We start from the raw sequence: 26,886 nt of genomic DNA, 5'->3' as shown, positions 1-26,886 counted from the left end.
CAGGCCAGGAGAGCGATACATTGTAGACTTGAATCTTAATCCAGAGGGTAAATTGTATTGATATTGGTTCCACCATCAGAACAGATTTACCTTGTGGTCGTTAAATAGGGTTTTATATGTGGGTTGCAGGAGTTTTAGAAAGCGAAAGAGAGTTTGCAGTGCTATCCCGTGCTCATTGCTGTGATATATACGCCTAGGAATCAAGTTTAATCCGTGTACCGTAGCTTTCTACGAGACCCCTGTGACAACTTCAAAACAAACAATCGATTTATAATTATATTTCCATTGAATATGGTGAGTGTAAATCGTTTCAGTAGTTTCTATAAAGCTAACAAAATTTAACTAGCACATTTCAAGTTAAGTTTATTTTACTGCCTGGAAAAGTGCATTCATGTCATAGTGAAAGTAGTCTACATGTATGTGGCACACGTGCTTGATTCAGTTTTCTCGCTCCAATATAATGATACTTTGGAATGACTGACTGATATTTCAGTATTTTTGAAGCAAATGTCACAAAGATCAATATTCATATACCCGAAGATCCCTCTTGAAGTTCTCCTTGGTAAAATGAAGATTCGAACAGACAACATAACAGTCAGGTTTTCAGGTTTGAGATATCCATCCACATTTTATTTCGCTGGCCAACTGTTCTTTAAATTTTCATTTTCCGTTGGAAGCTTCGGTTTTTTCTCAAGTCTAGATATGTGTCCAGTTTCATCTCTCTCGAAAGTGTACTTGAGCACATCAAGACACACCCAACAGTGGTAGTTTTTGCTGTGAAAAAGCCTTGCTATGTGTATTGAGCAACATCTGAAGGTTTCGTTGGCCTGTTCTAAACGCTTCCCTGTGTGAAACCGAACAAATAGATTTGCTGAAGCATCAAAGACTGCTATCGCACAAGTGAGTGAAAAAGAAAAAATGAAAAAGAAAAGTGAAAAAGAAAAGAAGGTACATGTACGCTAGTCAAATATTTCTATGTCGCATGTTCAAGGTTTTTGTCTTGTGGCTGATTTTTACCTCCCAGTTTGATTGATCAGAGGATGTGCAAGTATTTAGTGGCTTGAATTCCTTTCACATTTATGGCCTACTTGGCCTACTACCTATTGAACTGCAAGACCGTTTACTATAGTTTATCTTACATTCAGTGCTGGAAATAACAGTCGGTCATCGGACATTGTCCGACCAAATGTTGAAAATGTCCGGCCAGTTTCACATTATGATCAGACACGATGACTGAACATCTCACCATCACATCTTGAGTTCTCTTCTTCAAGGTGTTGTCAGTCAATAAATTATGTCCGACCAAAAGGAAGATTTGAAAGGACATATGTCTTGTGAATAAAAAAAATATATTCCCAGCAACATTGATAAAGTGATCAGGGAACGAAGAACTCGGTATATTAAGGTTGAACACGTGGGTTGACTGTAATTGCTTCGTAATAACACGTCATATCCAAGATGGCACTCTCCAAGTCACGAAAGAGGCAACTTCAAAGTGCTCTTGTCACATTTTAATAGGGAACTGGACAAAATGGCAATTATCTTCAAATTCCTGAGGAAAAGTGTAGTAATTTAGAGAAAAATTTTCTAGACTGTACTTTCCCTTTAACACCCGCCTGGCAAAATTTTGAGCTTTGATTTTTATCCAAAGCCTGTGTACTGGAGTGCAGGGATGGCGCAGTGGTGAGAGCACTTGCCTCCCACCAATGTGACCCGGGTTCAATTCCCAGATCCGGCGTCATACAATGTATGTGGGTTGAGTTTGTTGGTTCTCTACTCTGCACTGAGAGGTTTTCTCAGGGTACTCTGGTTTCCCCTCCTCAAAAACCAACATTTGACTTGATTAGGTTAATTGTTAATTTCAGTTTACAGTGTCCCCAATTCAGTGCTCCGGCTCTAGAACAACTAGACACTTATAGTTCCTTTTCTTACTTTGAGTGTAAACTTTTGGATTTCACGGTCCACCATCACTCACGTTCAAAACTGACCGACTGGACCTCAGAGGGTTGGATCTAGGGAAGAAGGATGTGATTTACTTACTAGCTCAGTGTTTGACACAAACGCTTGCCCGATTGCGCTGGGCAAGTGAAACATATCTGTGGGCAAGTAAAACAACTTAAAGACTTGCCCGATTGGGCAATCAGAAACGATTTGATTTGCAGCGAAGAAAGTGACTAGTAATATGACATAGTCACTGCAAACACGATCAGAAAAAATAAACGTTACATCTCTTTGCCGTGAGTCATTTATTTTTCTGTTAAAAATATAATGGTACAAACATGAAAACAGATTAGAAGGAGGAACGTGTTCGTAGCCGCCATCTTTCTCTGCACGAAAAGAATCGAACCCAGTTTTTGCACAGCCAAATACGCTGCGATACTTTGATATTGGAGGTAGTGTGGCCCAGTGGTTAGGGCGCTTGCCTTAAGATCTGGAGATCCCGGGTTCAAGACCTGCTCTGACCACTCGTTGAATTTGATCCTGGTACTGGTAGTCCCTGGTTCAACTTCCCAGCCACACTTGTAAATAGCCAACTGGTTTGCCTCGAGCCAGTTGGGATTCTTAACAGTTGTTGTTGTTGTTCTGTTCTGTCATTTCGTTGTGTTCCATTGGCCCTGAAAAGCCCATATGGGGAGCGGTCAATTAAGGATGTATTGTATAGTATGTATATCAAACAAGTGCATAAGGAAATTCTACTTTTTGTCATGCAATTTCTCAACCAGCTTTTAAAGGCTTTAAAAAACAAGTATTCGGGACAAATGGTGTTTAATTCAAAACCAGCCTAATCTCAGAGAGATATTTAAGAAATAAGGAATCCCTTTGATCTCTTATATAAAAGGAAAATGGCTTAAAGATATGATTGTCAAAGCAAAACTGTGAAAGTTACTAGAACACCATGGACACAGCAAGAGTCACGTTGGTCTGTCAAACCCATTTTACACACATTTTACACAAAATTGACATTTTTACAAGCCTCCTTTGAGTTTTAATGGGCAACAGGTCTTTAGAAGGTGGGCAACCCCCCCCCAAAAAAAAAACCATGGGCAACCAAAAAAACAAAACTGGTTGCCCAACAGGCAAATTTGTAAGAAAGCAAGTGTTGAACACTGTGGCTTAAACTTTCAGCGTGTAAGTACCGGTACTAGTTTACGCAGTGTATTATGTAAAATATGCAAAACACAAGTTAGAAAAATCTGAAAGCCCAAGAAACTCCCTTGCTGCACATTAATTCAGTCACGTACAAGTGCATTGCATTCTTAAACTAGATGTGATTCTTTGACATCATTTTCTCCTCAATCCAGCTCTCTCAATATTTTAAAGTTATTAATTGCAGACTATTAAAATAGGAAAATTCCAGTTTATAATAATTAAGGCTTAGAACTTGGGTCATACATGCAGTGTTTAGTTAACATACGTGTGTAGCTTTCGAAATCCAAAGAAAAAAGGATTTGATTTGTAGGACCACTTTAACAGTTATTTACAACTGTACTCACAAAACGATATACCACCTTTTGCATAATGCTTTTGGATGGAACAGTGTGTATGAAGAACTCTCTCATTTTTATTAACACCATTCATCAGATAGACAGAGAAATTCAACAATCTCTTGAAACAATGGAAAAGTCAGCCTTTCCAGCAAGGCCAGGGGAGACTTTCCACCTGAAGGTACGTGATGCAGGGGCATTTAGCCTTTAGACAATGTAGTTTACAACATGATATTACAACAAAGGATGATATTACAGATAAAAAAGGAGGAGCTGCACTGACGTTCCAACATTTCATGTAATAAGTGGATAGTATTATTTACTTTTGGCTGGTCTGGGTGATTATTTTGTGGTTTTGAATAAACATGTTTATAGAAGAGATGGTATAAAAATTATAATGCTGGGAATGCTAACCTCAACTGGCTAATGTGGCATAGGTTTGCTTTTTCAACCTGGTGTCAGATGTTGGTTGCAATGTCAATGTCTTTGTTGTTGTTGTTGTTGCATAAGGTGTTTTATTGCAGGTAACCCTACAGTGTACAAATTACTTTAGGTTATGTTGCTTTCAAAGGAAAAATGATTAAACTACTTTTCAAAAATACGCAACTTGAAATATTGCATCGGTAAAAATAACATGTGGTTTAGTGTCCAAGAAAAGAATTTGTGGAGTATCTTCTTCCACCAAGTTTGAGCTATTACTGGTATACTGTTTTGTCGTTCTTATTCTCTCTCTCTCTTTTCATTTCTGCCATCCAGGCATCATGCAACCTTATCAGATTCAAAATTTAAAATCTTCAAAAGATATGCCAAAAATTGCAATACAGGGCAAAACCAAATTAAAAAATAAACACTTGCCTTTCAGTTTATATCCCACCGGTGCTTAACTTGAAGAACTGCGTTGCCACCAGTGTGGTCCTGACCACAGCTACATGTATATATGTCAAACCTGGATTGAAACTGGCAAAATATGCAGGAAAAAACATTTTCCAAACCGTTTTCCATCTGAACACAAAAAGCCTCGACTTGCTTTAATTGACGTAGTATGTCTGTGAAGCGGCATTGAGTCACAGAAAGCATGCAAAAAATTACGCCCTGTTTGTGTTACAAGAAGTATACCTGGCTTGAGCCTGCAATCCAATCGAAAACGAGTACCTGGTCAGTGGTCAACTTTAAAAAGCAGGTGACCTCGATGAGTGCTGAACTTGAGACCACGGTATGGTCATGTGATACTGGTCAGCAGATGCCTTGTTTTGACAGGTGTCAGTTGACCATAACATGAATGTCCAATTGATATCAAAGAGGTATGCTGTAAACTAGCATGTTGAGCACAATTACTCTAAATGTTAGCCCATGATATGGTCACATTGGCATACATGAAGGGGTGGGCATGCGGATGATCACTGACATTTCTTGCATCCATGGGTTACCATATTTTCTTAACTATGGTGCTCTGTGCGCGTGCCTTCGTGGAGCTCTGCTATTATTATTAGGAATTTAAAAATTGCTATATGTCTTTTACTTGAAAGACTGCCATGTACATGTGCATGTGTAATCATGTGACAGAGTATCTTTTATTTTATTTTCAGCTACCAGCTAAAGGAATAAACAAGGTATATTTTAACATAACAAGTCATTGTATTTTTGAACAGTTGAAGACTGCATTGTGCAATGGTTTGTTTTGCACATGTAAAATGTTTGTTAGAATAATATCACATATATTATATTCATTAATTAAATGGAGCAGAAAGTTTACTTGAAGTTGGCTCTATTCAGCGACAAATAGAAACAGGTATTCATGTAGAATGAACAGTTTGTAGCGGTCTCATCAGGTTCTTTAGCCTTAAATGGAGGCATGCATGACTTGGGGTACTCCAGTTTTCCTCCCTCATCAAAGTCGACTTTCAGTCAATTACATATGGCTGCGGGCAGATGCCTGCAATGGGGATAACCTGTGGTCCTCCTTTTCATTGAATTGAGTGCATAAAGTTGAATTAAATTAAATCAAAAAAGAAATTAAATTAAAATGCAAGAACGGTTATTGCTGTGTTGGTTTCCTTTGACAGAATGACCTCATGAAAGAAATTGAGAGATACACTGAAATGGGTAAGTCTTTTTGGTTGTTCAATATTAACTTTCTTGATTTTATTAATTACTGGGTTGCCAAACCCAGTCGGAATCTCGGCTTCATTTCGTGGGTTTTTTATTTTCCGTGTCGGGAAAAGTCTTGCCTGTCACTCCCCTGCTAAGTGGTGGCTTTGTGCATAGAGCCTTCTGCACGTATTTTCTTAGGATCGAGAGGGTAGTGGGAAATGCATAGATTTCTCTGGTGGACACAGTAGAACCATTAACTTAACCGGCAATGGCGTCGAAAGTCATGTAACACGAATGGCGTTTTAGTGGATCTTTGAACAAAATATACCCTTATGAAGCTCAATAATGGCAAGTCAATTGGATATACAGGTGGTGGAATCTTAAAAGCGACGAGTACTGGACTTCGACAACAATCTATTGCCCGTCGAGCCAAAATCAAAGTGAGCTGTATTTACCTGAAGTACATCATGGTAATTTAACACGATCAAGTTTCTTGTCTTCACGCACGGAATGAAATAGGAAGGGGTTTTCGCCTCTAAGAGCAAATATGTTGTTTATTTCAATAAATTTTTCGCTGGAAAAGGATTCTGTGGTATTTTCTGCCTTTGTGAATTATAATATCATGTTGTGTATTGAATTTTCGAGCTTAAGGTTGAAATGTGATATGGGAGAAGTTTTTTAGTATTGCTCTGTAAGCAGGAAGGGTTCACAGGCCTGTTGGAAGCGTGCTTGAGTTTCAACAAAATGAGCCCCAAAATCAGTGAAGAATTGTGATGCAGTTGAATAATAAAGTAGCTGCTATTTCCAAAATGATGGAATTACCTGGTTAGAATAAATAACGTCGTACGCGGCTTGGAGAGTAAAATTTGGGCGATTGTGATCTTTGTTTTGACTTCGCTCATTTCATTGTCAAACTTTATAACACTTGACAGAAAAAGAAACTTACAAAAACCCGGTATCTTGCCATCATTTGACACAGCTACTTCACTGTTTGGCGAGTAAACATGCCGCGGTAACTTCATCACGGCGTCCACTGAATTCCGGCGATGTCACTTTCGATTTTGCGATTTATTTGTGCAGCCAAAACGTACAATAACAAAACTGAACGTTGCAAAAATCCCCCAAAATGTTTGTCGCTGATCGTTACTGTTTATATTCTATATTCATGGTTCAAAATAAATGTTGTTTTCATGTCGTAAAGATGTTATTCTCGAGCGATCGTCCTGGAAACTTCCTTCTGCTCTTTCTAAAAACTCTGTATCAATATTTATTTACTTTTGCATCAATATTTGTTTTTGCATAAAGCAAGCTAACAAAATCTGTACCTTGCTGAGTTCGCATTTGTTAGCGTTAATAGTATTTTCGGTCCGATGCTTCTGTTTTATGAGGGGTATATTATTTTGGTCTCCCATCCAAACACTAACCCCGCCGAACAGGGCTTAAGTTCAGTGAACTTCGGTATCACAGAGCTGTCAGATGCTCAGAGGGCACGCTTAAACTTGTGGTGAAAAGAAGTTTATCAACATGTCAGCCCAGAAGCCAATGTTTCTCACTTCCCATTTATTTTCTTCAATCTTTCTGGGTTCAGTACTTTGCTAGTAACCACATGTCTTCTCAGACTATTTACCCAAGACTTCTACCATGGCACTACAATGATAGACAATACCAAAACAATATCGTGCACTGTTAGAGCTACATATTACGCAAGGACAGATCTGTTTCGTCGTACGAACGTGTGAGGACCTGTGAGCCAAAGGGCCTCGTCTGGTATGACTTGTTAATGACCCCCCAACTTGAAAAAAATTGTTTGGAATGGTGCACGTACCACAGGCAACCCAGTGTACCCTCAAGGAGGGTCTAGTTTCAGCAAAAATTGGGATTTTTGTTTGCACGAAACATGAACATGTGTGCAAATATATAAAATCGGTTAGCACTTGTACAATCATGTAACCTCTCATGCAAAAAGGTTCCCCAGGGTGGGTATTTTGAATCACTTGGTTGTTCTTTGGCTGTGAAAAAAATTACTGTATTTACCTGTGTATAAGTCAACGCCCCATTTTTGATGGAAAAAAGGCAATTTCTTAATTTTTTTGTTAAATGTTCATGGGATGTACTAATCTTGTATTCTTCGATTTCTGGAACTGTGGATACACAAAAAATCAGGGCCTCAAGCGCTTAATAGTTTTGTGGTTCAGCAGTTGTTGTATATGCGGGTGCTTTTTCCTTGAGTTTTGATAAAGCTCTCAGAAAATCAAACATGTAAACCTCACACTAACTTCATAGAAGCAGGAGTCAATCTTTGAAAATGACTTCAACAAGGATCAGAAATGTGCAAGGTTTATAATTTTGGTCCTTGATTTATAATATCTCACATGACAAACAAAACAAAAAACTCGTAAACCAAACACTACGAAGTTTGCAAAAGCATTTAAGTCAGCCAGGTTTGTATAAAGAATAAATAACAATCATTACCAACCAGCATTTTTAGGCAACGCGAGTGACGATGCTTGCACTCAAACATGAGGTATTGTGGCAGGTTACTAAGCAGTTGAATGGCCGTGTTTTATTTAAAGAAACAGAAATGCCTTTTTGAGCTTTCTGCCTTTGGTAAACGAAAATTTCCAGTGTCTATTTCATATTAATTTTGTGCTAGTGAGTAAACTCAACATTAAAGTTGGACAAACGTTTTCCATTTCAACTGGAATTTCTTACATTCATTTTGAAGTCTTTTTTGTCCACTGCGTTTGTTATGCCTAAGACAACATTATTATGTTAATTTTGAATAAATTATGTAGCTGGAACTTGGCTCTAAATCTTTGACCCGCGTACAAGTCAAAGGCAATTTTTGGAGCTTCTTTTGAGGCCATAAAAGGGCAACTTGTACACGGGTAAATACGGTAATATTTTTTTGCAACAGTAGTTGTTTGCACTGATTGGGCTAAAGCTGTATCCATTCAGAAAATTGCCTAAGTTGTTTGCATGCCTTGGGCCAGCCTTGCAAAAGGTGCACATGGCTGTTGGGAGAGCTGGGTGTCACCAACAGATGCTTTTGTGATTGTGGCCTTACCTTGAACTTAGACCAAATAAAGTATACAGTAGCTTTTCGTTTGGGCTGAACAAATAGTGAAAATGCAAACTGTATATAATTATGTACATGTACTCCATGTAGACGTATTGAAATTGATGCAACCGAAAAAGTTGAACTCATAGGGGCTGTATTTGCACCACTATCTAGAGTTAACGATATGCCAGTGATACAGGCATACTAAGAAAGAATCCAGGAACAACATGTAGACTGACCAGTACCCCCTAAGGTACTGGAGATTAAAGGATCTTTAAGGCTGAGGTGACAACCGTCCTGGTGACTTAGATATCTACCAAATTTGTTATGATAGTGAACAAGATCATTGTGCATAATGGATACAGGCACACCTTGGAGAACATCTCTTGCGATGACTGTTTTTTTTTCCTCGTATTGAGCTACATTAAAGTATGTTGCTCATACATGTACAGTATCTAGCTCACATGTACCATATCTTGCAGGTGAAGTACAGTGGGATAATGGTCGTGTATCTGGAGCAGTGTATTTTGGTGAGCAAGAACTCACTGAACTACTCACCAAGGTAACATCAACTAAATTGAGATTAACAGTTAACACAAAAACATTATTATTGTTTACATCTCATAAAAAAACCCTTTGTTATAACTTAATTAGCAGTACATGTATAAGACAGTTTACTATTTTGTAATGAATTCATTGATCACACACAGAAAAAAATGTAGTCCTTCAATGTAAAAAACGAAGACCATAAAAGTCTCTTACAGAATATATGAATTGAATTCAAAAGTAATAAAGTTGTCAAAACAGGTAGAAGCTTGCTTATTTAAGCCATTTTTACATGTTGAAACTTTTAGCTGAAACTTGTGTGCATTCAATTTGGCACTGCGAGTTTCAGCAGTGGTTGCACCATGTAACATGGTCAGTTTTGAGTAACATTTTTGTGGTAGTGCACTGTAGTACACAACACACTATGTCACCAAGTTGCAAGAGTGTAAGTCCGTGGTGGCAAACAGGGCCATGGTGTGGGCATAAATCATGACAATTATGCAGGGCTAGAACTATGGGAAGCATGCTTAAATTTCAACAAATGAGCCCCAAAATCGGCAAGAATTTGTGATGCTGATAAATGAGAAAGCAGCTTTTATTTTCAAAATAATGGAATTACATTGTACCTGCTCAATGCCTGATAAATAGCCTCGTCTAGAAGTTTGAATTTTTGACTTTGCAGAAACAATGGTCAACCTTGAGGGTTGGACGATTGTGACCTTTGTGTTGAATTCGCACATTTCTTGTTGGACTAAGATAAAATAAAACTTGAAAGAAAAAAAACTAACTAACAAAATCAAAAACCTTGTGTCTTGCCACGTCATTTTTTTAGAGGTGTATCCCTTCTTTCGTTAGTCGTTGGTAACATACAATGTAGGCCGTTGAAATTGATGTTGCTTTCAATTTTGTGATTTACTTGTGCAGCCTAAAGTACAAGAGACAAATTGGATGTTGCAAAAATCTCCCAAATTTGTTTTTGCTCATACTAACCTTTTATATTCGTGGCAGAAAATTTTTTTTTTCTTGTCGCAAATTTTCTTGCTGATGGCAGTTTTAAAATTCTCGATTTAATTTTGTTTTCTCACTTGGAACCTTATGGAAACACGGGCTACGTATATGTAGTGAACCAGCAAATTCCAGCCACTGTGTAGAACTTAAGTCCTAACTTTTTTCGTTTTTTTTCCCAAGAATACTTTCCATGCTGTCACAACACACTACCACATTGGTCTGATGGATGTCATGTTTTGATAAATCAAATGTCTCTGCTTTTCCTTTTCCCATCAGTATTTGTTTTGCATGAAGCAGGCTTATATGACCACAAGTCCTATATCTTGAGTGGTCTCCCATCCAGATACTAACCCTGCATGATAGGGATTGACTTCAGTGAAAGCTGTTTTCAAATTGGTGATCTTGTATTATTCACACGAAAAGTTTGTTGTGAAAAAGAAAATGAAGGGAACTTGGAAATGATCAGCATGTCTGCCTTGATGCCAATGTTATTTGATTCCCTTATATTTTCTTCAGTCTTTCTGAGTTTAGTATTTTACTCGTAACTATGTAACTAAAGAGCTATTAGAGCTAACAACTTGAATATCCTGGAAAACAAAACACAGCAGTTGACAGTTATGGAATAACATGCTGTGTCAAGATACTGCAGTACTGCATGTGCGCAATGCGTACCTATTTTTTAACTTTTGTTGTGAGAAAAGTTTTATGAAAAATACTTCTGTACCATTTGCATTAATTGCGATGGTGATAAAAACAAGAGATTCACTGTGTAATACCACTTTCTAAAACTGGTCTCAGTGGGCCTTGTTACACTACGCTACGTAAGCCAATCAGAATTATTTTATGTTACACTGTGCAATGCCTGCTGGAACTTGAAAGTTTTAGCTAAAAGTTTCAATGTGTAACGGCAGCTTTAAAGTTTGAGATAAATAATTATAATTATTAATTACTAGAATTGCAAGATCTTTGCCTTACCTCAGAGTAATAATGTGTTTTATGGTATTGTTATGTGTTTACCCCCAATCTTGATATCTAATAATGAACTAGGCTTGATTATTGTACTACATGTATACAGTGTTCCAGGGGTAAAAAATCATTTTTCCCCAAGATGGACTGTGGACCTGAGAAACCTCATTGGAATGGCTTTAATGTTGTGTTGTTTCAGGTATATTCCAAGTTTGCTTGGAGTAATCCGCTTCATGTCGACATCTTTCCAGATGGTAAAAATCTTCTTTTATTTTTAAGCATTGATTATGATAGCATTATGATAAGGTTTTAACGTTTTTGAAGCACACACGGACCCCTTATCTCCTTAAATTTCATAACCTGTAGTACATGTACTTACATGTATATTTACAATTTTCGATAAGGATCCTTGAGAACGATCATTATTTTACAGTTTAATTATAAAATTGTAAATGGTTTGAACCCAGGAGTCATATCGTAATAAAGGAAGTTACGATCATCCGGGTGAGTGTAGTCCTGAGAAGGACTGTTTGCGGTGACATTGACTGATGTTTTGACAACCTGAGCGGAAGTCATCTTCAGAGTCAAGTGATTTGTGTAACGTCAGTAGATACTATAAGAACTCCGGTCATTGGTCAACTTATTCTTGATGTTATTGGTTGACTGTCAGTTAAGCCTAGATGTAAGTGGCTGGGAAAACTAAACAGTAATTGGTGCATTTTGATCCGTCTATAGGTCTAAGGTCTGTACGTGTATTGCAGAATATGTTGGGCAGTACTATGATAGAGTAAATGTTGATGTCGTCGATGAGTCGTTTGTAGGGTGGGGGAAGTTGTAGGCATCAGCTTTCCAGTACAATCTGATGGTAGTAGTAAGTGCTGTAGGTAACACATGCAGCAGAGTCCTAGTCGATTCTGTAGTTTGTCTGTAGATGGTATTCAGCAATGTTATTGTTGATGTCACAGTCCCTCGTGTCTCTCATCTGTGTTTAGTCAGTCTTACTAATGTTCAATTTCTGCTGGTCTCCCTGATATAAGTGACCTGGCTTTAACTATAACTGCAAATGCAGGAATGATATTCACAAACTTGTTGTCTATTTCATGCTGTTGCGGTGGAGACAAGCTCTTAATTTAAAGGGTAGGGTATCTAATGCTATTTAGTCTTGATAAAGATAATGCATGCAAACATGCCAGTACATTGTCAAAATTACTGCCTACAGCCATGGAGAAGTAGATTGAGAGCTCAATCGTATCTCCCAGGCTATCAGTTATGTGTTGTGTCTTGACTAACATTTTCTTAAAGCAGTGAAGAAGGTTGATAATTAAAAATTATTTTCTTTGTGAGTCAACTCCAGTGGTTGATTTGTTCATTATGAACTTCTCTGCAAGAGCATACGGTATATTTTGCTGGTGAGCTTACATTTTGACAAGGCTTGGATTTACTTTTTTTTATCTTTTATTAATGACTTGTAACAGTGCGGAAAATGGAAGCAGAAGTTGTGCAAATGTGCGTTAACATGTTCAAGGGTGGAAAAGATGCATGTGGAACGGTAATCACTACTACATTTAACTTTCAACTGCAACCTAATCACAACCCTGCATTTTGAAACTTTTATTTTTACTATTTGTCTTGTATCATCACTTTTCAAACTCATTGATAATTCACTGAGTTATCTGCCATTCAACAGATATACATGTACATGTATGCCATATCATGTACCATAGGAAGCTTTCCATTTGACAGAACTGACTGGCATACTCCTCCAGGAGAATGCAAGGGATTTTCATGATGCAAGTGCGCATTTTTCTTTGCAAATTGATGGGTCTGGTAGGCCAGTTCTGACAAAAGGAAAGCGCCCTCATGCCTCGAGCTTTATTAAGATATCCAAACACCTTGGTTTAGTTTGCTAATCTCGGTACCTGGAAACCCTGGTGAAGTGCACACTCATTTTTTAGTTCATGTATATTATGACACGACGTACACTATTTCACAGTGGTTTGGAGGCAAACTATTCTTGACAAGTGCAAGTACATTGTGTTTTACTGAAAATGTGTTAGATCTTACCGCAGTTTGACATAGGCACAGGTGTTAGTGATGATTTGCGGTCCCACTGCTAATTAGAATTCGTATTTAAGAGTTTAGCTGGTCAGTTTCAAACGTATTTTTGTACTGTCAGATCTCTCAGTGTTTTGTCTATTAAAAGTTCTTCGCTTTTAGCTTCCCTGGGTTCCCCTCTTGTTCTCTTCTTTTACACATTGTATTTAAGGACTGAACAGTGATAAAAATTCTTGTAGCAGAGTCGACATTGGCTCACACTAGAAATGCAAAAACCCTCCATAATTAATTTTATAACACAGAGAGGAAATACCTAAAGGACATGCTTGTGAGATCTAATGTATGAAGGTCAAAACAAAACAAAAATAAATGATTACAAGGGTGAGAGGCGTGATACTGTACATGTATGTCTGTCAACCCTTTGACCATCGATGTCCTGAAGCCTACAGCCTACACTTACATTGGATGTGTATCTCGTGTTTGTTTTTGCATTCTCATTAGCAGTTGCAAGTTACTTGTATGCATATTGGCATCATTTTCTTCTCCAGTAACATTAAATCATTTTGCAATCAAGAAGGCAGAAAACTATGCTGCGATGTGTCTGTGACATTTTGTACCATTATTAGATGACCTTAGATGACCTCATTATTAGATATCCTTGTAGATGACCTTAGATGATTTGTACCATTATTAGATGACCACCGGTGGTACAGAGAGCATTTTGATGGCTTGCAAGACATATCGTGACTGGGCAACTGATCGTGGTATTGAAAAACCGGAGATGTAAGTCTTAAAGTTTGTGAATTCTTTACAATGAAGGTGTAACGATTATCACGATGATGCATTGAAATGCTCTGAGAGTTCATTTGCATGATGTTTCATATTTTTTATTTGATGTTTTAAATGAATTGAAGTTTGTCTTGAGTGCTTGTGATGGTTAGCAGTAACCTCATTCTAAAATTTATTTGTTCAATGCTTTTTCATTATTCCTTAGTGTGGCACCAATAAGTGCACATGCAGCATTTGACAAGGTAAATTAACAATCCATATTTTACCACAATTGCTTGTAATCTCCCTATCTGATTGGCTAATTTACTGTTGTTGATAAGAGTCTTGATGTCCAACGCTACTCGAGTCATGCTCGCATCAATTTGTCAGGGACGCTGCGCCTCGTGTGTCCACAACATTTTGGCCACTGTGATGACGAATAATAATTATTATCGTTGACGATAAGAGTACAGACAACGCTGAACCACTTTCGATTTGTTAAATTTCCTTACTGACATGACTACTGTACAAATGGATAGTTTACTTTCTCTTAGTGATGGCAGAGAGAACAACTATTAGGGTGTTTTGTGTAATTGAGAATTACAATGTATCCCCTTCAGACCTCAGACCCTTTCCTTTCCTTTCCATTCCTTTCCTTTTAGTCTAGACATTTCCTACCTATTTCTAACAGTAAGGTTAGGGTAAAAGTTAGCATTATTTTAGGTCGGGTATACTTGAGGAGCAGCATTTGGGGACTTTTTGGGGGACATTAACTGTCTTTATTATTCCACTATTACGCCATTTTAACATATTTGGTCAAGAGAACATGCAAAATATGAGACGGTAATACACTGTTGTGTCCCGGTTTGACCGGTTTAGAACAGAGCAAATACGGATGAAATGGCAGTTTTTCAATGAAAGAAATTGTTTTCAATGCGACACAAGGCCTTAGAATTTAGCTTGTCATCCCTTGTCTCTGGTCATTTTGTTTATACAATCAAATAAAGGACATTTGGCTGGCTTTCTGTGCTGTTTACATGGTCCGCAAGCGCCCTGAAGGACAGATGATGCATTTTTTTAGAAACACTCTCATCAGATAAAATTGAATTAAAATAACACCTGTTTGTAGTGGAATAATAAATCTCTTATTCGATGGTTTAACATGTAATATTTGCAGTCATTGTGCTCATTGCTCGTACTATGCAACTCGCAAAATATCCGCGTGTATTATATGTCAAACCATCGAATAAGATGTATGTATTCCGAGACATGAGTAATATTTTGAAGTTGGGGAAAAGAGATGCATTTGATAATTGCTTGCATTTCTGGACATTTCTGTTTCCTTGAGGCCCAAGATGTTAGCAACTTACTCCTTAATTTTGGTGCGAACATTCAGTGTTAATTTATAAATTACAACGTTGCTGTGGCAATTTTTCCTGCAGTGCCAAAATGGCATCTTATGAACGTAATTTGTCACCCATGATATTAATAGCTAAACAAATGGTATAAGCGTGAAATTAGGGAATAATTTCACTTGCATTTTGTCCAAAATCAAATAATTTCCCTCGTCTAAAGGGACGGGAAATTATTTGATTTTGAACAAAAAGGGTGTGAAATTATTCCCTAATTTCACTTGTCACCATTTGACTACCCATACATTTTCTAGCTATTGTATTGTGTTTTAGGTGATTTCTGATTCTCAGAATTATATTTCAGCAAAGGATGTTGTTTACACTTTTGATGAGTGATGTCAAAGAGATACAGTGTATATTTAACTTGATCACATTTTTTGAGAGCATAACAGAGTTAAATCAAATGAATGGAAAAAAGGAGGAAGAACAAGATGCTCTAGTTTTGGAGAAAATTATAACTTCACCTTTTATAGATTAGTCCTGCTGAAAAATATTGCCCTATTCAGAGGTTTCATTAGAAGCCAGCAACCGGCGAATTCCGCCGGTTACTCCTTAAGTTATCACTGCCTACTTTTTTCGATAAAATTTAATTACAAGATTCTCACCGTTTCAGTTTGATCCATTTCAATCTATTTAAATTCAATAAAACAACTTGAATATCAAGGAACCTTTTGCTGTATATTCTGCTCCTTTTTGGACATTGGATATTTTTATTCCTAGTTATTTGCACTTGCTTTAGCCACTCGCCAACGCAATTCTTTGCAGTCCGCCATGTTGGATGAATAGACGAGAAAGACTGGTGCCAAATGTTGCCTTGGTCACGTTCACTGCGTCCTTCTTCTTGTTCATTAAAAATGGAAGACAAAACAAGAAAGCGTGCAGCTATATTTTGTTGGTTTCAACAAGAGATCTAGAGTGCAAAAAAATTGTCCTCTAACTTGGCCATGTGCTGCTACGTGTTTTTCTGTGACTGCTGTTGTTGCTCAGATTGCTGGAAATGCCATTTCCGAGCTCCTAGATTTCAAAATTTCTGGGGGAGCAGGCCCCTAGACCCCCATAGGGAAAAGGGGCCACAGCCACCTATTTCACAAAACCAGCCGTTTACTAAAAAACTTATTGTGAAACCCCTGCATATTACTGTATCATATGGGTTTCATTTTTATAAATTGGGAGCAGTTATGGTGCAGTGGTGAGAGCACTCGCCTCCCACCAATGTGGCTCGGGTTTGATTCACATATCCGGTGTCATGTGGGTTGAGTTTGTTGGTTCGCTGCTCTGCTCCGAGAGGTTTTTCTACTCTGTTTTTTTCCTCTCCTCAAAAACCAAAATGATTTGCTATGTATTAATTTGATTTGTGCATGACCCCACAAGCTATTCGGCTTTAAACATTATTGTATGAAAATAAAGTTCTATTATTATTTTTATTATGTTATCAGGCAGCGCATTATTTCAACTTCAAGTTAGTTCATGTTCCTGTTGATGAAAAAACAAGAAAATGTGATGTGAAGGTATGAAACAAAAATAATGATTTATGGTACACAAAGTTTAAAGGGCCGACTTCAGATCATTCTAATTAAGCATACTTACAGTATTTATTGCTCTCTGCTGGGTTTTGGTGGAAGGGCTGAAATTCTTGGTGCATTATTTGAATAGGTGTGAAAGACTTGTATTAGTGTAAGATGACTCAGTCTTGTGTTTAAACAAGAAAAATGGGATTCACTTAGTGTACTTGAGCACTTGTACCTGTGTGTATGCCAACGTACAGTGTACACAGATGATGAGGTAGCACATTAATGTCCACCTTTGGGGCAAGTTATTACTTACAGTCACCAATCCTGTGCATCTTGAGGATTTAAAAGGTGCGTACTCTGGTTGTCACAAGAGTTTGTTTAGAAATTGAGTGCTTGTCGACATTAGCGGGTTTTCTGGATTGAACTATTTGAGTAATTTACAATTTAGCATACTTGAAGCCAGCCACAAAGCTCCTTGCAATACTCACAATCAATCATTTAACAATAAAAATTGCAATAAAACATATTAAAACTTTGTAGACAATGTTTCGATTGTTTGGCAAATGTCATTATCAAGTCAAAAAGTGAAAAATAAAAATGTTTTAATACTAAAAAAGATAATAGGTGATGGAATGTTCTTTAAACAAAGAGTTCTGCACAAAGACTGTTTGCCACACTGAAAATAATTGACTCTAATTACGTTGTATAAAGTGGCACAAGTTTTTGGTTATCTAAAATCGTTTGACTTCAATAAGAAATACAAGAGGAGTGTCTTTTCCTTTTTTGAGCTCATTTATGAAGAGAGGTTACTGTTGATAAAAATTGTGCATTAATAATGGCAGCCATCAAAATGTGATTTGTGTTTGACTCTACATAGGCAATGAAGAAAGCCATTACAAAGAACACAATTGCGGTAAGTTCTGCAAACTGAATCACTCTTAAGATAGAAATGATCCTCACACCTAACTGGACAATTTAAGCAATTGTCCCTTATTGACACCTGCAAAAATTCAAGTGGCTCCAGTGGGATTTGAACTCATGACCTCTGCGATACCAGTGCAATGCTCTACCAACTGAGCTATGAACCCACACAGTTGGGAGCAGGTCAATTTGTTGGGCTCATTTGTTCCTGTGAAGGGACTCAATGAGGAGAAATCTGTTATGTTTGAATTGCAGGCTATAGACTACAGAGATAAATGATGCTCACACCTATCTGGACAATTTGAGCAATTGTCTCTTATAGACACCTGAGAAATTCAGGTTGCTTCAACAGGAGTTGAATCCACTGGATAGTGCTTTATCTGGCAGATAGTGCTATCCATTGTTTCACCAACTGGGGCCTGAATTTTTCTGGTGTCTATTTGAGACAATTGCTCAAATTGTCCAGCTGAGTGCAAGGACCATTTCTCTCTTTCGTCTATGGCCCGCAATTCATTCAAATGTCTACATCTCTTTCATTGAATCACTCTTCCAGTCATACAGAAGAACGTAATTTGTTATTAGTACATTGTACCTCCAATGAATTATCATTTTCCCTCTGTTTTCAGCTTGTTGGCTCTGCACCTCAGTTTCCTCATGGCGTTATGGATCCCATTGAGGATATAGCAAAACTTGCCAAGAAATATGACACTGGACTTCATGTAGATGCTTGCCTGGGTGGATTTTTGATTCCTTTCATGAAAAAAGCAGGGTACTGTTAGAGGGAAAACACAAGCAACCTACATGTTTTCATATGCTGTAGCACATGTACCTCTTGTTAAGACAAAAGACACCAATCATGACACTAAATTGAAGTGTCCAGACATGTTCCTTGAGCTAATGTTTGCTTGCGCATTTGTGTACATGTGTAAACCACTGCTTAGCCACTGTGGGGAACAGGACTACCACTTCCACAACTGTCACTGTATATGGAATATTCTATTCTTTACTTCAGTCATTATCAAGTGAATGTTAAAATTGAAACTGTGTATATATAATAATAATGACCGAAGTACAGTCGAAACGTCGTTTTTTTACCGTTTATTTCTGTTGTTTAATTGGTTAAATTAAAAATTGTAGTTACTATACTGAAGTGTACCTTTAAAGGTTTTGATGAGTAAAATCGTCTGGCATTAGAGTAAAATCTAATAATAATAATGTCACTTTTTGGATAGACTGCCAGCAGTCCCTTCTGATTCAGTCGGTTTACTCATCAAAACCTTTAAAGGTACATGTTGGTAACACAACTATAATTTTTACTCGTAGGAGGGAAAGGGTCAATTCATTTAAGACATGCACACGCAGTTCTGATCAAAACAAAGTTTGATCATTATTTTGATTAGGAGCTATTTTGACTATTTGAAGGAAATGAAAAAAGGTGGATTCCATTCCTACTTAGTAGTATTTTTCACCAACATGTCAAGTAACCAAAATAATAGCTTTTACATTCCTGGCATCATGAGGCATCATCATGTACATTTCAACTTTTGTCAAATCATGATTTGTCTAGACTGTTTGACACATTGTGATTCCTTTTTTCCCGTTTTAGACAAAGCTTGTTTTCAGAACGTGAGAGTTGATAAATAAAATTTTATTATTGCTATTGGTTTTTTGCATCATTTGTACATTTCCTTTTTCAGGTTTGATCTTTCTCCATTTGATTTTACAGTTGATGGTGTTACTAGTATATCATGTGATACTCATAAGGTATGCCAGCTGCATGAAAATTTGCAGATAATAATAATAATAATAATAATAATAATAATAATAAAAATAATAATAATAATAATAATAATAATAATAATAATAAGTTTATTTTACTTCTAGGCCTATTTACAAGGTTACAGTAATTAAAATGAAATATTTAATTTATTACTGAAATACAAAATAACAAGAAATTAAAAGAAAGTCTGAACTACCCGAGTGGGTGACTGTCAATCTAATCGAGTGGGGAGCCCAAGACTAAAATTTAATTGCTGTTTACAGTGCATTTAAAGCTAATTAACCTAGTTATGATAAAAATGAATAAAGAAAGTATGAAAGCTGCCTATATTACGAAACTGTAAAATAGATTATTAAGTAAGATTTAAACTATGTTTGATAATTCGAATAGAGTTGAGATTGTCTAGTTGTTATAACTATCAAGTTTGAGAAGGCCCAGAGGGAAGAAATACTCTTTGAAGACTTGTCTAAGGAATTCCACAACCGAGAACTGCTACTTCGAAGCAACCTTAGACCATATTGATTAGTGTTAGTATGTTTAAGAAATTAAGTTGTCATTAGTTGACTGTTGAGTTGAATGTGAGTGAGTAGAAGAGGTGCTTTTAAAATAATCATTGAAGATTGGTCGAAGTAATGAGTGAAACCAGGAATAAACAAAATGAAGAATCTGAATTTCAATTACATCAGTTAATATTTTTAATATATTAAGCTTTTAAAAAATAGTTTCAGTGTGAGCTTGTGGTTGCGAGAATGTTATAACTCTCACGAGTCTTTCTTTGAATCACCTAAAGTGGAGGGAGTGCAGAGGAGGGAAAATGGACAAAATAAGACTCACAATTCAATCATCTTTGATAGTCACAAAAATTAATACTGAACTTCTGTGTTTTTTCTGTCATTAATTTGCTAATGTTAATGTCACAAAAAACCAAGGAAGTAAATATTAATAGGACTCCCAGGGCACTGGAAAATACTATTTTGTGCATCCTTAGCAAGTTTCTGTATCTCCCTCCAGTTATTTCTATTTGGATGTACATCTATATTATCTGTGTTTTATGATCAGTGGTAACAGGATACCATCTTATCTCATTTCCAGTATGGATTTTCACCAAAGGGATCTTCTGTTATATTGTACAATAGCAAGAAACTTAGACATTTCCAAGTAAGGAAGCATTCAATTGCACCATTCAACCATTTTGAACAATTTAAAGCCAGAAGCAGGCTTTGCTGTTTATTATTGTTATTATTATTTTTCTATGAGGAACTTTCTTGATGGAAATTTCCCAATACCAGCCTTCCCATTGGGATTTTTCATCACTTTGAGTGGCTTGAAGAGTGGCTTGAGTGGTAGAAATATACCAACGGCTTTTTCTGAACCCCTCAAGGGGAAAGTGAAAAAAAAAATTCCAGCACTTCCAGCACCTTGAAAGTGACTCCAATGTGTACATCAACCAATGGCTAATCAACAGCTAAACGTTTGCTTGACCCGTTCATTAAACCCCATTAGTATACTCTTTTCGTTGAGAAAAGTATTTATTGATTAAAATGCATATTACTAGCTTTTGCTTGGAACAAGTTGCTCATATAGGCTGCATAATGGAGAACAAAGATTCTTTTTGCAAAAAATCCAAACGACGTTTCGAAGAAATATATTATTTTATTTTCTCAAATCGTTAAATACGACTTTTTACAATAAACTGTGTTGCAAATCAGCCGTTCAGGAATGCTAAGCAGTTTTTTGCAGTTTCACCAGCTCGGGCCGGGAACGAACAGTAATTACCACTTTTTCAGCTTGGGTAATCAATTTTCCTATTTTTGTTTGTCACCAGTTCTTTGTAGCTCCTGATTGGCCAGGAGGTATCTATGTGTGTCCTTCAATGCCCGGCAGTAGGCAGGGTGCTGTCATTGCTGCAACCTGGGCCACGATGATGTACTTTGGAGAGGCAGGTAGGGGGCGTTATTTTGTACTGCGACTAGTTACGGTTGCTAGTCTTTCGAAAAGTTGTACATTTATACAGATTATTTTTTTAGAGACGTTAAAACCTTTCGTGATTCTTTTCTAGTAATCTCACTATCAGTGCGTTACCTTCATGAACTGGGACGGGGGGGGGGGGGGGGGGGGGGTTGGGTAGGAGGAACAATGCTCGTCTGAGAAATGAAAATCAAAAAGTTGTCGTTGTGTGCTTGGAGAATCCGTCATTTCACCTTGCTGATTTGTAAAAAACAAGGACAAAATGTATATCAAAAACTTATTTTCGAAGGCGTAGGTGATATCTGTTGTCTGTAGACTGTGGTGGGTCGCGTGTTATTTAGAAACCTCACTAATGTGATCAGTACTTGTAAGAGTTTCTGATGGCTAATGAGCTGTTATTTTCTTTCAGGTTATGTTGAAAGTACAAGGAGAATCATACAGACGAGGCAAAAAATCGAAGAAGGGTCAGTTATCTTATTACTTGAACTTATTCGTAATTCTCGAACTTTTGGAGGGAAAATATCAAAAAGCTAGGTTATCAAGCCTTTTACCATCATTTTTTCTTTGCAGTCTGTTTGTCTCCAAAAAGTATGGTTATCTTGATCAAGGAAGGCGTTGAAGTTCAGTTTTGAGAAGACCTCTTTCAATAGGCGGCCAAATAAAGTTTCAGTTTTTAAGCTCTTGATCTTTTTAGGCAAACTTAAGAATGCAATATTCAAAAAGAAAAATTCGGCCATTTGTGAAAGAAGTGTATGACGTAGTTGCTTTAGTGGCATTTTGTGTGGTAGTGGCACAGCGAAGTTGTACCATAGGCGTGTGATAAAATTAGTTCTCAATAAATATTAGCTTTGCAGCCTCAATGTAAAGTTAATTTTAAGATCAGGATAAAATGAAAGAGAAAAAACCATCTTATTCGGTTTTATTCGAGCCGTGACACTCCTAGCAACACACGCAACGTATGAACGAAAAAGAGAAATGATCCGCGCACGTAAGTGGGCAATTCAAACAATTGTATCTTATAGACACCTGAGAAATTCAGATGGCTTGCCTCTATAGAACTAGAATTTTTATGCTTTTGTGACAAACAGCAGCTTACCGTTGGCCGTTTCACGCTAACGCAAAACTTAATCTCTGTTATGCTGAATAGTTTTTACGAGTCACGCAGAATTTTCAGCAACCCTTCAAGTAAGGGTTAAATTGTCCGACCATACCACACGCATAATCAGGTATACTCTTACGGAAATTCTGAGAGTTTTGGCCACGCTCGCTTGGGATCTTTAAGCATACAAAGTGGTATTTGTGCTCTACGGTGTGAGTTAAAATAACAAGGTCTTGTTTCCTGCAGCTTGCGTATGATCAAAGGTATCTATGTACTAGGAGAGCCTGAAGTCAGTGTAGTGGCGTTTGCATCCTATGATTTTGATGTTTACCTTCTTGCCAATGCTTTGACTAAAAGAGGCTGGAATCTCAATTCACTTCAGTTTCCCTCAAGGTTTGTGTCTTTGTCACAGAACAGGTTACAGTGAGACACGCCTTACCGTGGCCACCCAACAAACTTAAGTAAGTACGTCAACTCAAACTACCCATTCAACGGTGTTCAAATACAACCGTGCGAACTTTGCAAGGAGGGGTGGCTGTCAATCAAATTCGCTCTTGCTGATTGGCGTAGAAGTTTTAAAAAAACTTTGTTGGGTGGCCACGGTAAGGCGCGTCGCACTGTAAGATTAAGGAGATGAAAACAACAAAGAATAAAATTTAAATTCTGAGCGAATTCGCTAAAAGGTAGCCGCTGGAGTTTTCGCTTGAGCATGGGCGTAGCCCGTGTTAAAGCCAGTGTGGCCGCTCAAAATTGAGGGGGCTTGCCGTCAAGGCCTGCTTTTCCAAACAGCCCAGGGACAGTTCTAACTCTGAGTTGTGTGCCAAAAGCACACGGCTGGGGGGGGGGGTTGCTGCTTTGAGACTTTAACTGCAGTTGGAGTTTGTGGACTTGTTAAGTGAGACTTTACAGTGTAGGATGCCTTGGCAATTTTTCCTGGACTAGTGTAGGCCTGAATGATAGTTTGCTTTTGATCACCAATTAGAGTGAACCCACAGTGTGGCGTGGGGTGGTGATTGGCAGTTGTCTGACCAAAGCACAGGGGTGGGGAGGGTAGCTTCTTTTTACTTTGTGACAGCAGCAGAATTGGCTTGTTTTCACAATTTCCGCAGGCACCTTTTGACAAATCCAGTTAGATTTATATTTCTGTGGTTTCGCCGCGCGCGCAAGGACTGACGCAATCACGGACTCCGGCAGTATTTAACTTTTGGCATGTACTGGAAATAAAAAATGCATGCAGTTTCCTCGTGTTTTCATATTGCATTTATTCCATTTCGTTCTTTTAAAATGTGGACAAAGTATCGTAAACTGGATTGGTGCGAACGGTCATGAAGTAAACGGAAATAATGAACGATTCTTCGTTGATTCACGCTGCACATCATAGATAGCAAACACAATTTTTACAATGACTGTAAAATTCTCGCGCGCTCATTGGCTAATTTTTATTGTCAATAAGCAGACACACAAAAATTTATAATTTATGCGATAATGACACGATATTGCTCGCGTCATATTGAAGTTTCTCGCATTGTTGTCTCCAGTTCTTCTCGTGTTTTGACTTAACTTTGACCCCTCTGCCTTTTTGTTTCTGTAAAATACAAATTGATGTCAGTTTTTTATGCGTCTGTCCTGTTATTGACAATGAATTTCGTCAGAACATTGTCAAAGTAGTCTGCGGATCCACTCGGGTATCGCCTCGTTCACACGACACACTAAAGTTGGCAAACCCGTGTTGGCAAACTCATGTTTGCCAATCGTTCACCCGTCAAATACGAGTTTTCCAACACGAAAGAGTTGGCGAGAATAGAGACAAGTTCTATTTGTCGCCAACAGTTTGCCAACATATTTGACAACTGTTGTTGTGTCTTTCACACACGCCAACTTGAGTTTGCCAACTTCGTGGATTGTCCTATGAAGGCCGCCTTAGGGTTCACTTTATTCCTTGGTTTGGGTGAATCCAGCTGGTGTTTGTCTTTACTTGAGGAACAGAATTTATGGGTCACTTTGTGGCGTTGATAGTCTTGTGTTCTTCCTAAAAACGATTGATGTTGAAGTTGCGGAGAAGAGCTACGGGACACTCGTGACGCTGATTGCTCCCAACTACCTGTATTTCTTAACGTATCGGAACCGTTTACATGCCATTGTCATTGACAAAGGGATCAATAAATCTAAAATTATGTAACTTAATTCATTCTCTAGCATTCACTTGTGTGTGACTCACCTGACCACTAAGGAGGGTGTTGCAGATTCGTTTTTGAAGGATGTAAGAGAATGCTGTACTTCTCTTATGAAGGAACCGCACAACAACAAGGAAGGCATGGTAAGTATTTACCAAACCTTCTCCCCTGGGTCTTCCTTTTTCCCGCTTTTAGCAGACAAGTAGAGGTTGCCCTGCGATCGCGAACTAGGTCGGTCGGGTCTCCTTTCATTCCATAACCGCGGAATTACGTAAATAGTTCCCCCTTTTCCCTCTTGGATAAGGTTGATGTCTGCCCTTGCTTTTGGCTTAGCGTAAATCATGTAGATGTCTTTATGTAGCCACTCTAATACGAAAACGGAGTTACATTTGTCCATATATTTTTCGTAGTTCAAGTTAGGAAAATTTGTGAGTGGTTCGTGGAATCGATTTGTGTAATAGCAGCTTTTTTTGCTTTTTGCGAGGAGAATCCCTGGAAGCATTTTAATTTCTCGATGCATGAAGTTCTTTGTCACTCTTCTAACATTTTTTGCAAATTGATGACAATTCTACCTGGAAGGGAAATAAAATAGTTTGACGATGGTACAAAAGACTACACTTAGTGTTGCTAGTTTGAGGAAAAGAAATATGCAGCGGTACTAAGATAATGGACGACCCTATTTTGTCATCTGTGAGACGGCGAGTTATTTCAAGTGCCTTTGTTCAACCAACCAACCCGAGAATCATTTGACAAAAGTCAGTCTCCAGCGCAATGTTTGTTGTTAATTTTAGGCGGCCATTTATGGCATGGCTCAAGGCATACCAGACAGGTCCATTGTGGCTGAAGTAGCACGTGGATTCCTTGATTGCGTATACAACGTTAACACCAGACAACCTCAGCAGAATGGAGTTCATCACAACTAAACAGTGTTTTACCATGTTTGTGATTTACGACTATTTCATAGTGCGTCATCTCTTTACACTAACTTGTCCTGTTTGGTACAAGTGTAAAAGGCCTCTTGGTTTAATTTATTCATCCTGCAAAAATCCTTTTCTCAAAACTCCGGACATGTTTTTTTTAAACCCAACTGTTATAGACTCCCTTTCAAAACGTCGGCTGATACAGCTTTACGGAAAGTAGAATTCATCAATCTTGTATGGCCTTCAGTCTTTTTCTCGTAAGGAGGCGAAGATCTAAGACTATTGAAATTTGGTTGAAAATTGAAATGATTTTCTTATTTCGTTATTCTTTGATTACACCTGACGTCACAGGGGCCATGTTGGTTGAAAGAAGAATGCAAATCTTGAGCTACTTTTTTTCTTTCGTTTTGGTGCCAACATGGCCGTCTTATCACGCGAGTGCTCTCAAAGAATACTAACAATTCACCCTTCGAAAAAGCAAAGTGATGCAAATCCTTTCTTGTTTCTTGATTTGAGTCGAATTATTGGGTTATCATCACAAACATTTTGGACTAAACTCGCCTTGAAAATGAATCTGTATGGAAAAAAAATTTCAAAAATAGAAACTTTCACAACAGGTGAAAATGAGTGAATCACATTGTCGTCAGTCTAGTCTAGTATTTCTTCTGGTTTCAATAATCCCTTAGATTTTAGTCGCCATTTTGGAAAGGGGTCGTTTTCACTGCGATTATCCGTCGATTGTGTTTAATTTATTCATGAAAGCAGCACTGTCTGTTTGTTGTGTGTGTTCATAATTCAACGGTTTCTATTTTGCGTTTAGAGATGTCCTTGTTATGTGGAGTAATTTGGCCGCAAAATAACTCTCGGGCGGGAAGTGTTTCCGGATGGTTTGAGAAACCCTAATTCCAAATATAATTTATTGAAATTGTTGTCAAATGTAGGCATTTAACTCGGTCTCCAGAAGGTAGTGTTTTCTGGATATCATTGCGTAATCTTAAGTCTCCTAATATAAACAAGTTTTAACCAAGCATTATGAAATGAAGAATTTACCTGATTATTTAAATTTATAAGCTAACCTGGTATAAATTAACCTCAATTACAGCGAAGTTTTACTTTTTACG

General features: G+C 37.7%; 1 protein-coding gene across 2 annotated transcripts in view; it reads left to right on the top strand.

Annotated features, from left to right (window-relative positions):
- The window catches only part of LOC137999949 (sphingosine-1-phosphate lyase 1-like), a 51,339-nt gene that overhangs the window by 24,327 nt on the left and 126 nt on the right, over window positions 1–26,886 (top strand). For both annotated transcript variants that reach the window (XM_068846000.1, XM_068845991.1), the window contains exons 5-22: window positions 3,583–3,666; window positions 5,072–5,095; window positions 5,549–5,588; window positions 9,120–9,199; window positions 11,357–11,411; window positions 12,633–12,706; window positions 13,907–13,995; window positions 14,207–14,243; window positions 16,829–16,900; window positions 17,781–17,816; window positions 18,451–18,593; window positions 19,522–19,588; window positions 20,697–20,762; window positions 21,430–21,547; window positions 21,982–22,036; window positions 22,918–23,064; window positions 24,868–24,988; window positions 25,637–26,886. The exon at window positions 25,637–26,886 is cut by the window's right edge and continues 126 nt beyond it. In XM_068846000.1, coding sequence (XP_068702101.1) covers window positions 3,583–3,666; window positions 5,072–5,095; window positions 5,549–5,588; window positions 9,120–9,199; window positions 11,357–11,411; window positions 12,633–12,706; window positions 13,907–13,995; window positions 14,207–14,243; window positions 16,829–16,900; window positions 17,781–17,816; window positions 18,451–18,593; window positions 19,522–19,588; window positions 20,697–20,762; window positions 21,430–21,547; window positions 21,982–22,036; window positions 22,918–23,064; window positions 24,868–24,988; window positions 25,637–25,768 — 1,440 coding nt within the window. In that variant the 3' untranslated portion in view covers window positions 25,769–26,886. The remainder of the gene's footprint in view (window positions 1–3,582; window positions 3,667–5,071; window positions 5,096–5,548; window positions 5,589–9,119; window positions 9,200–11,356; window positions 11,412–12,632; window positions 12,707–13,906; window positions 13,996–14,206; window positions 14,244–16,828; window positions 16,901–17,780; window positions 17,817–18,450; window positions 18,594–19,521; window positions 19,589–20,696; window positions 20,763–21,429; window positions 21,548–21,981; window positions 22,037–22,917; window positions 23,065–24,867; window positions 24,989–25,636) is intronic.

The sequence above is a fragment of the Montipora foliosa genome, chromosome 1, assembly GCF_036669935.1.
Source record: "Montipora foliosa isolate CH-2021 chromosome 1, ASM3666993v2, whole genome shotgun sequence".
Taxonomy (NCBI): domain Eukaryota; kingdom Metazoa; phylum Cnidaria; class Anthozoa; order Scleractinia; family Acroporidae; genus Montipora; species Montipora foliosa.
The sequence above is the reverse complement of the archived record's forward strand: the minus strand, read 5'-3'. Positions and strand labels throughout refer to the sequence as shown.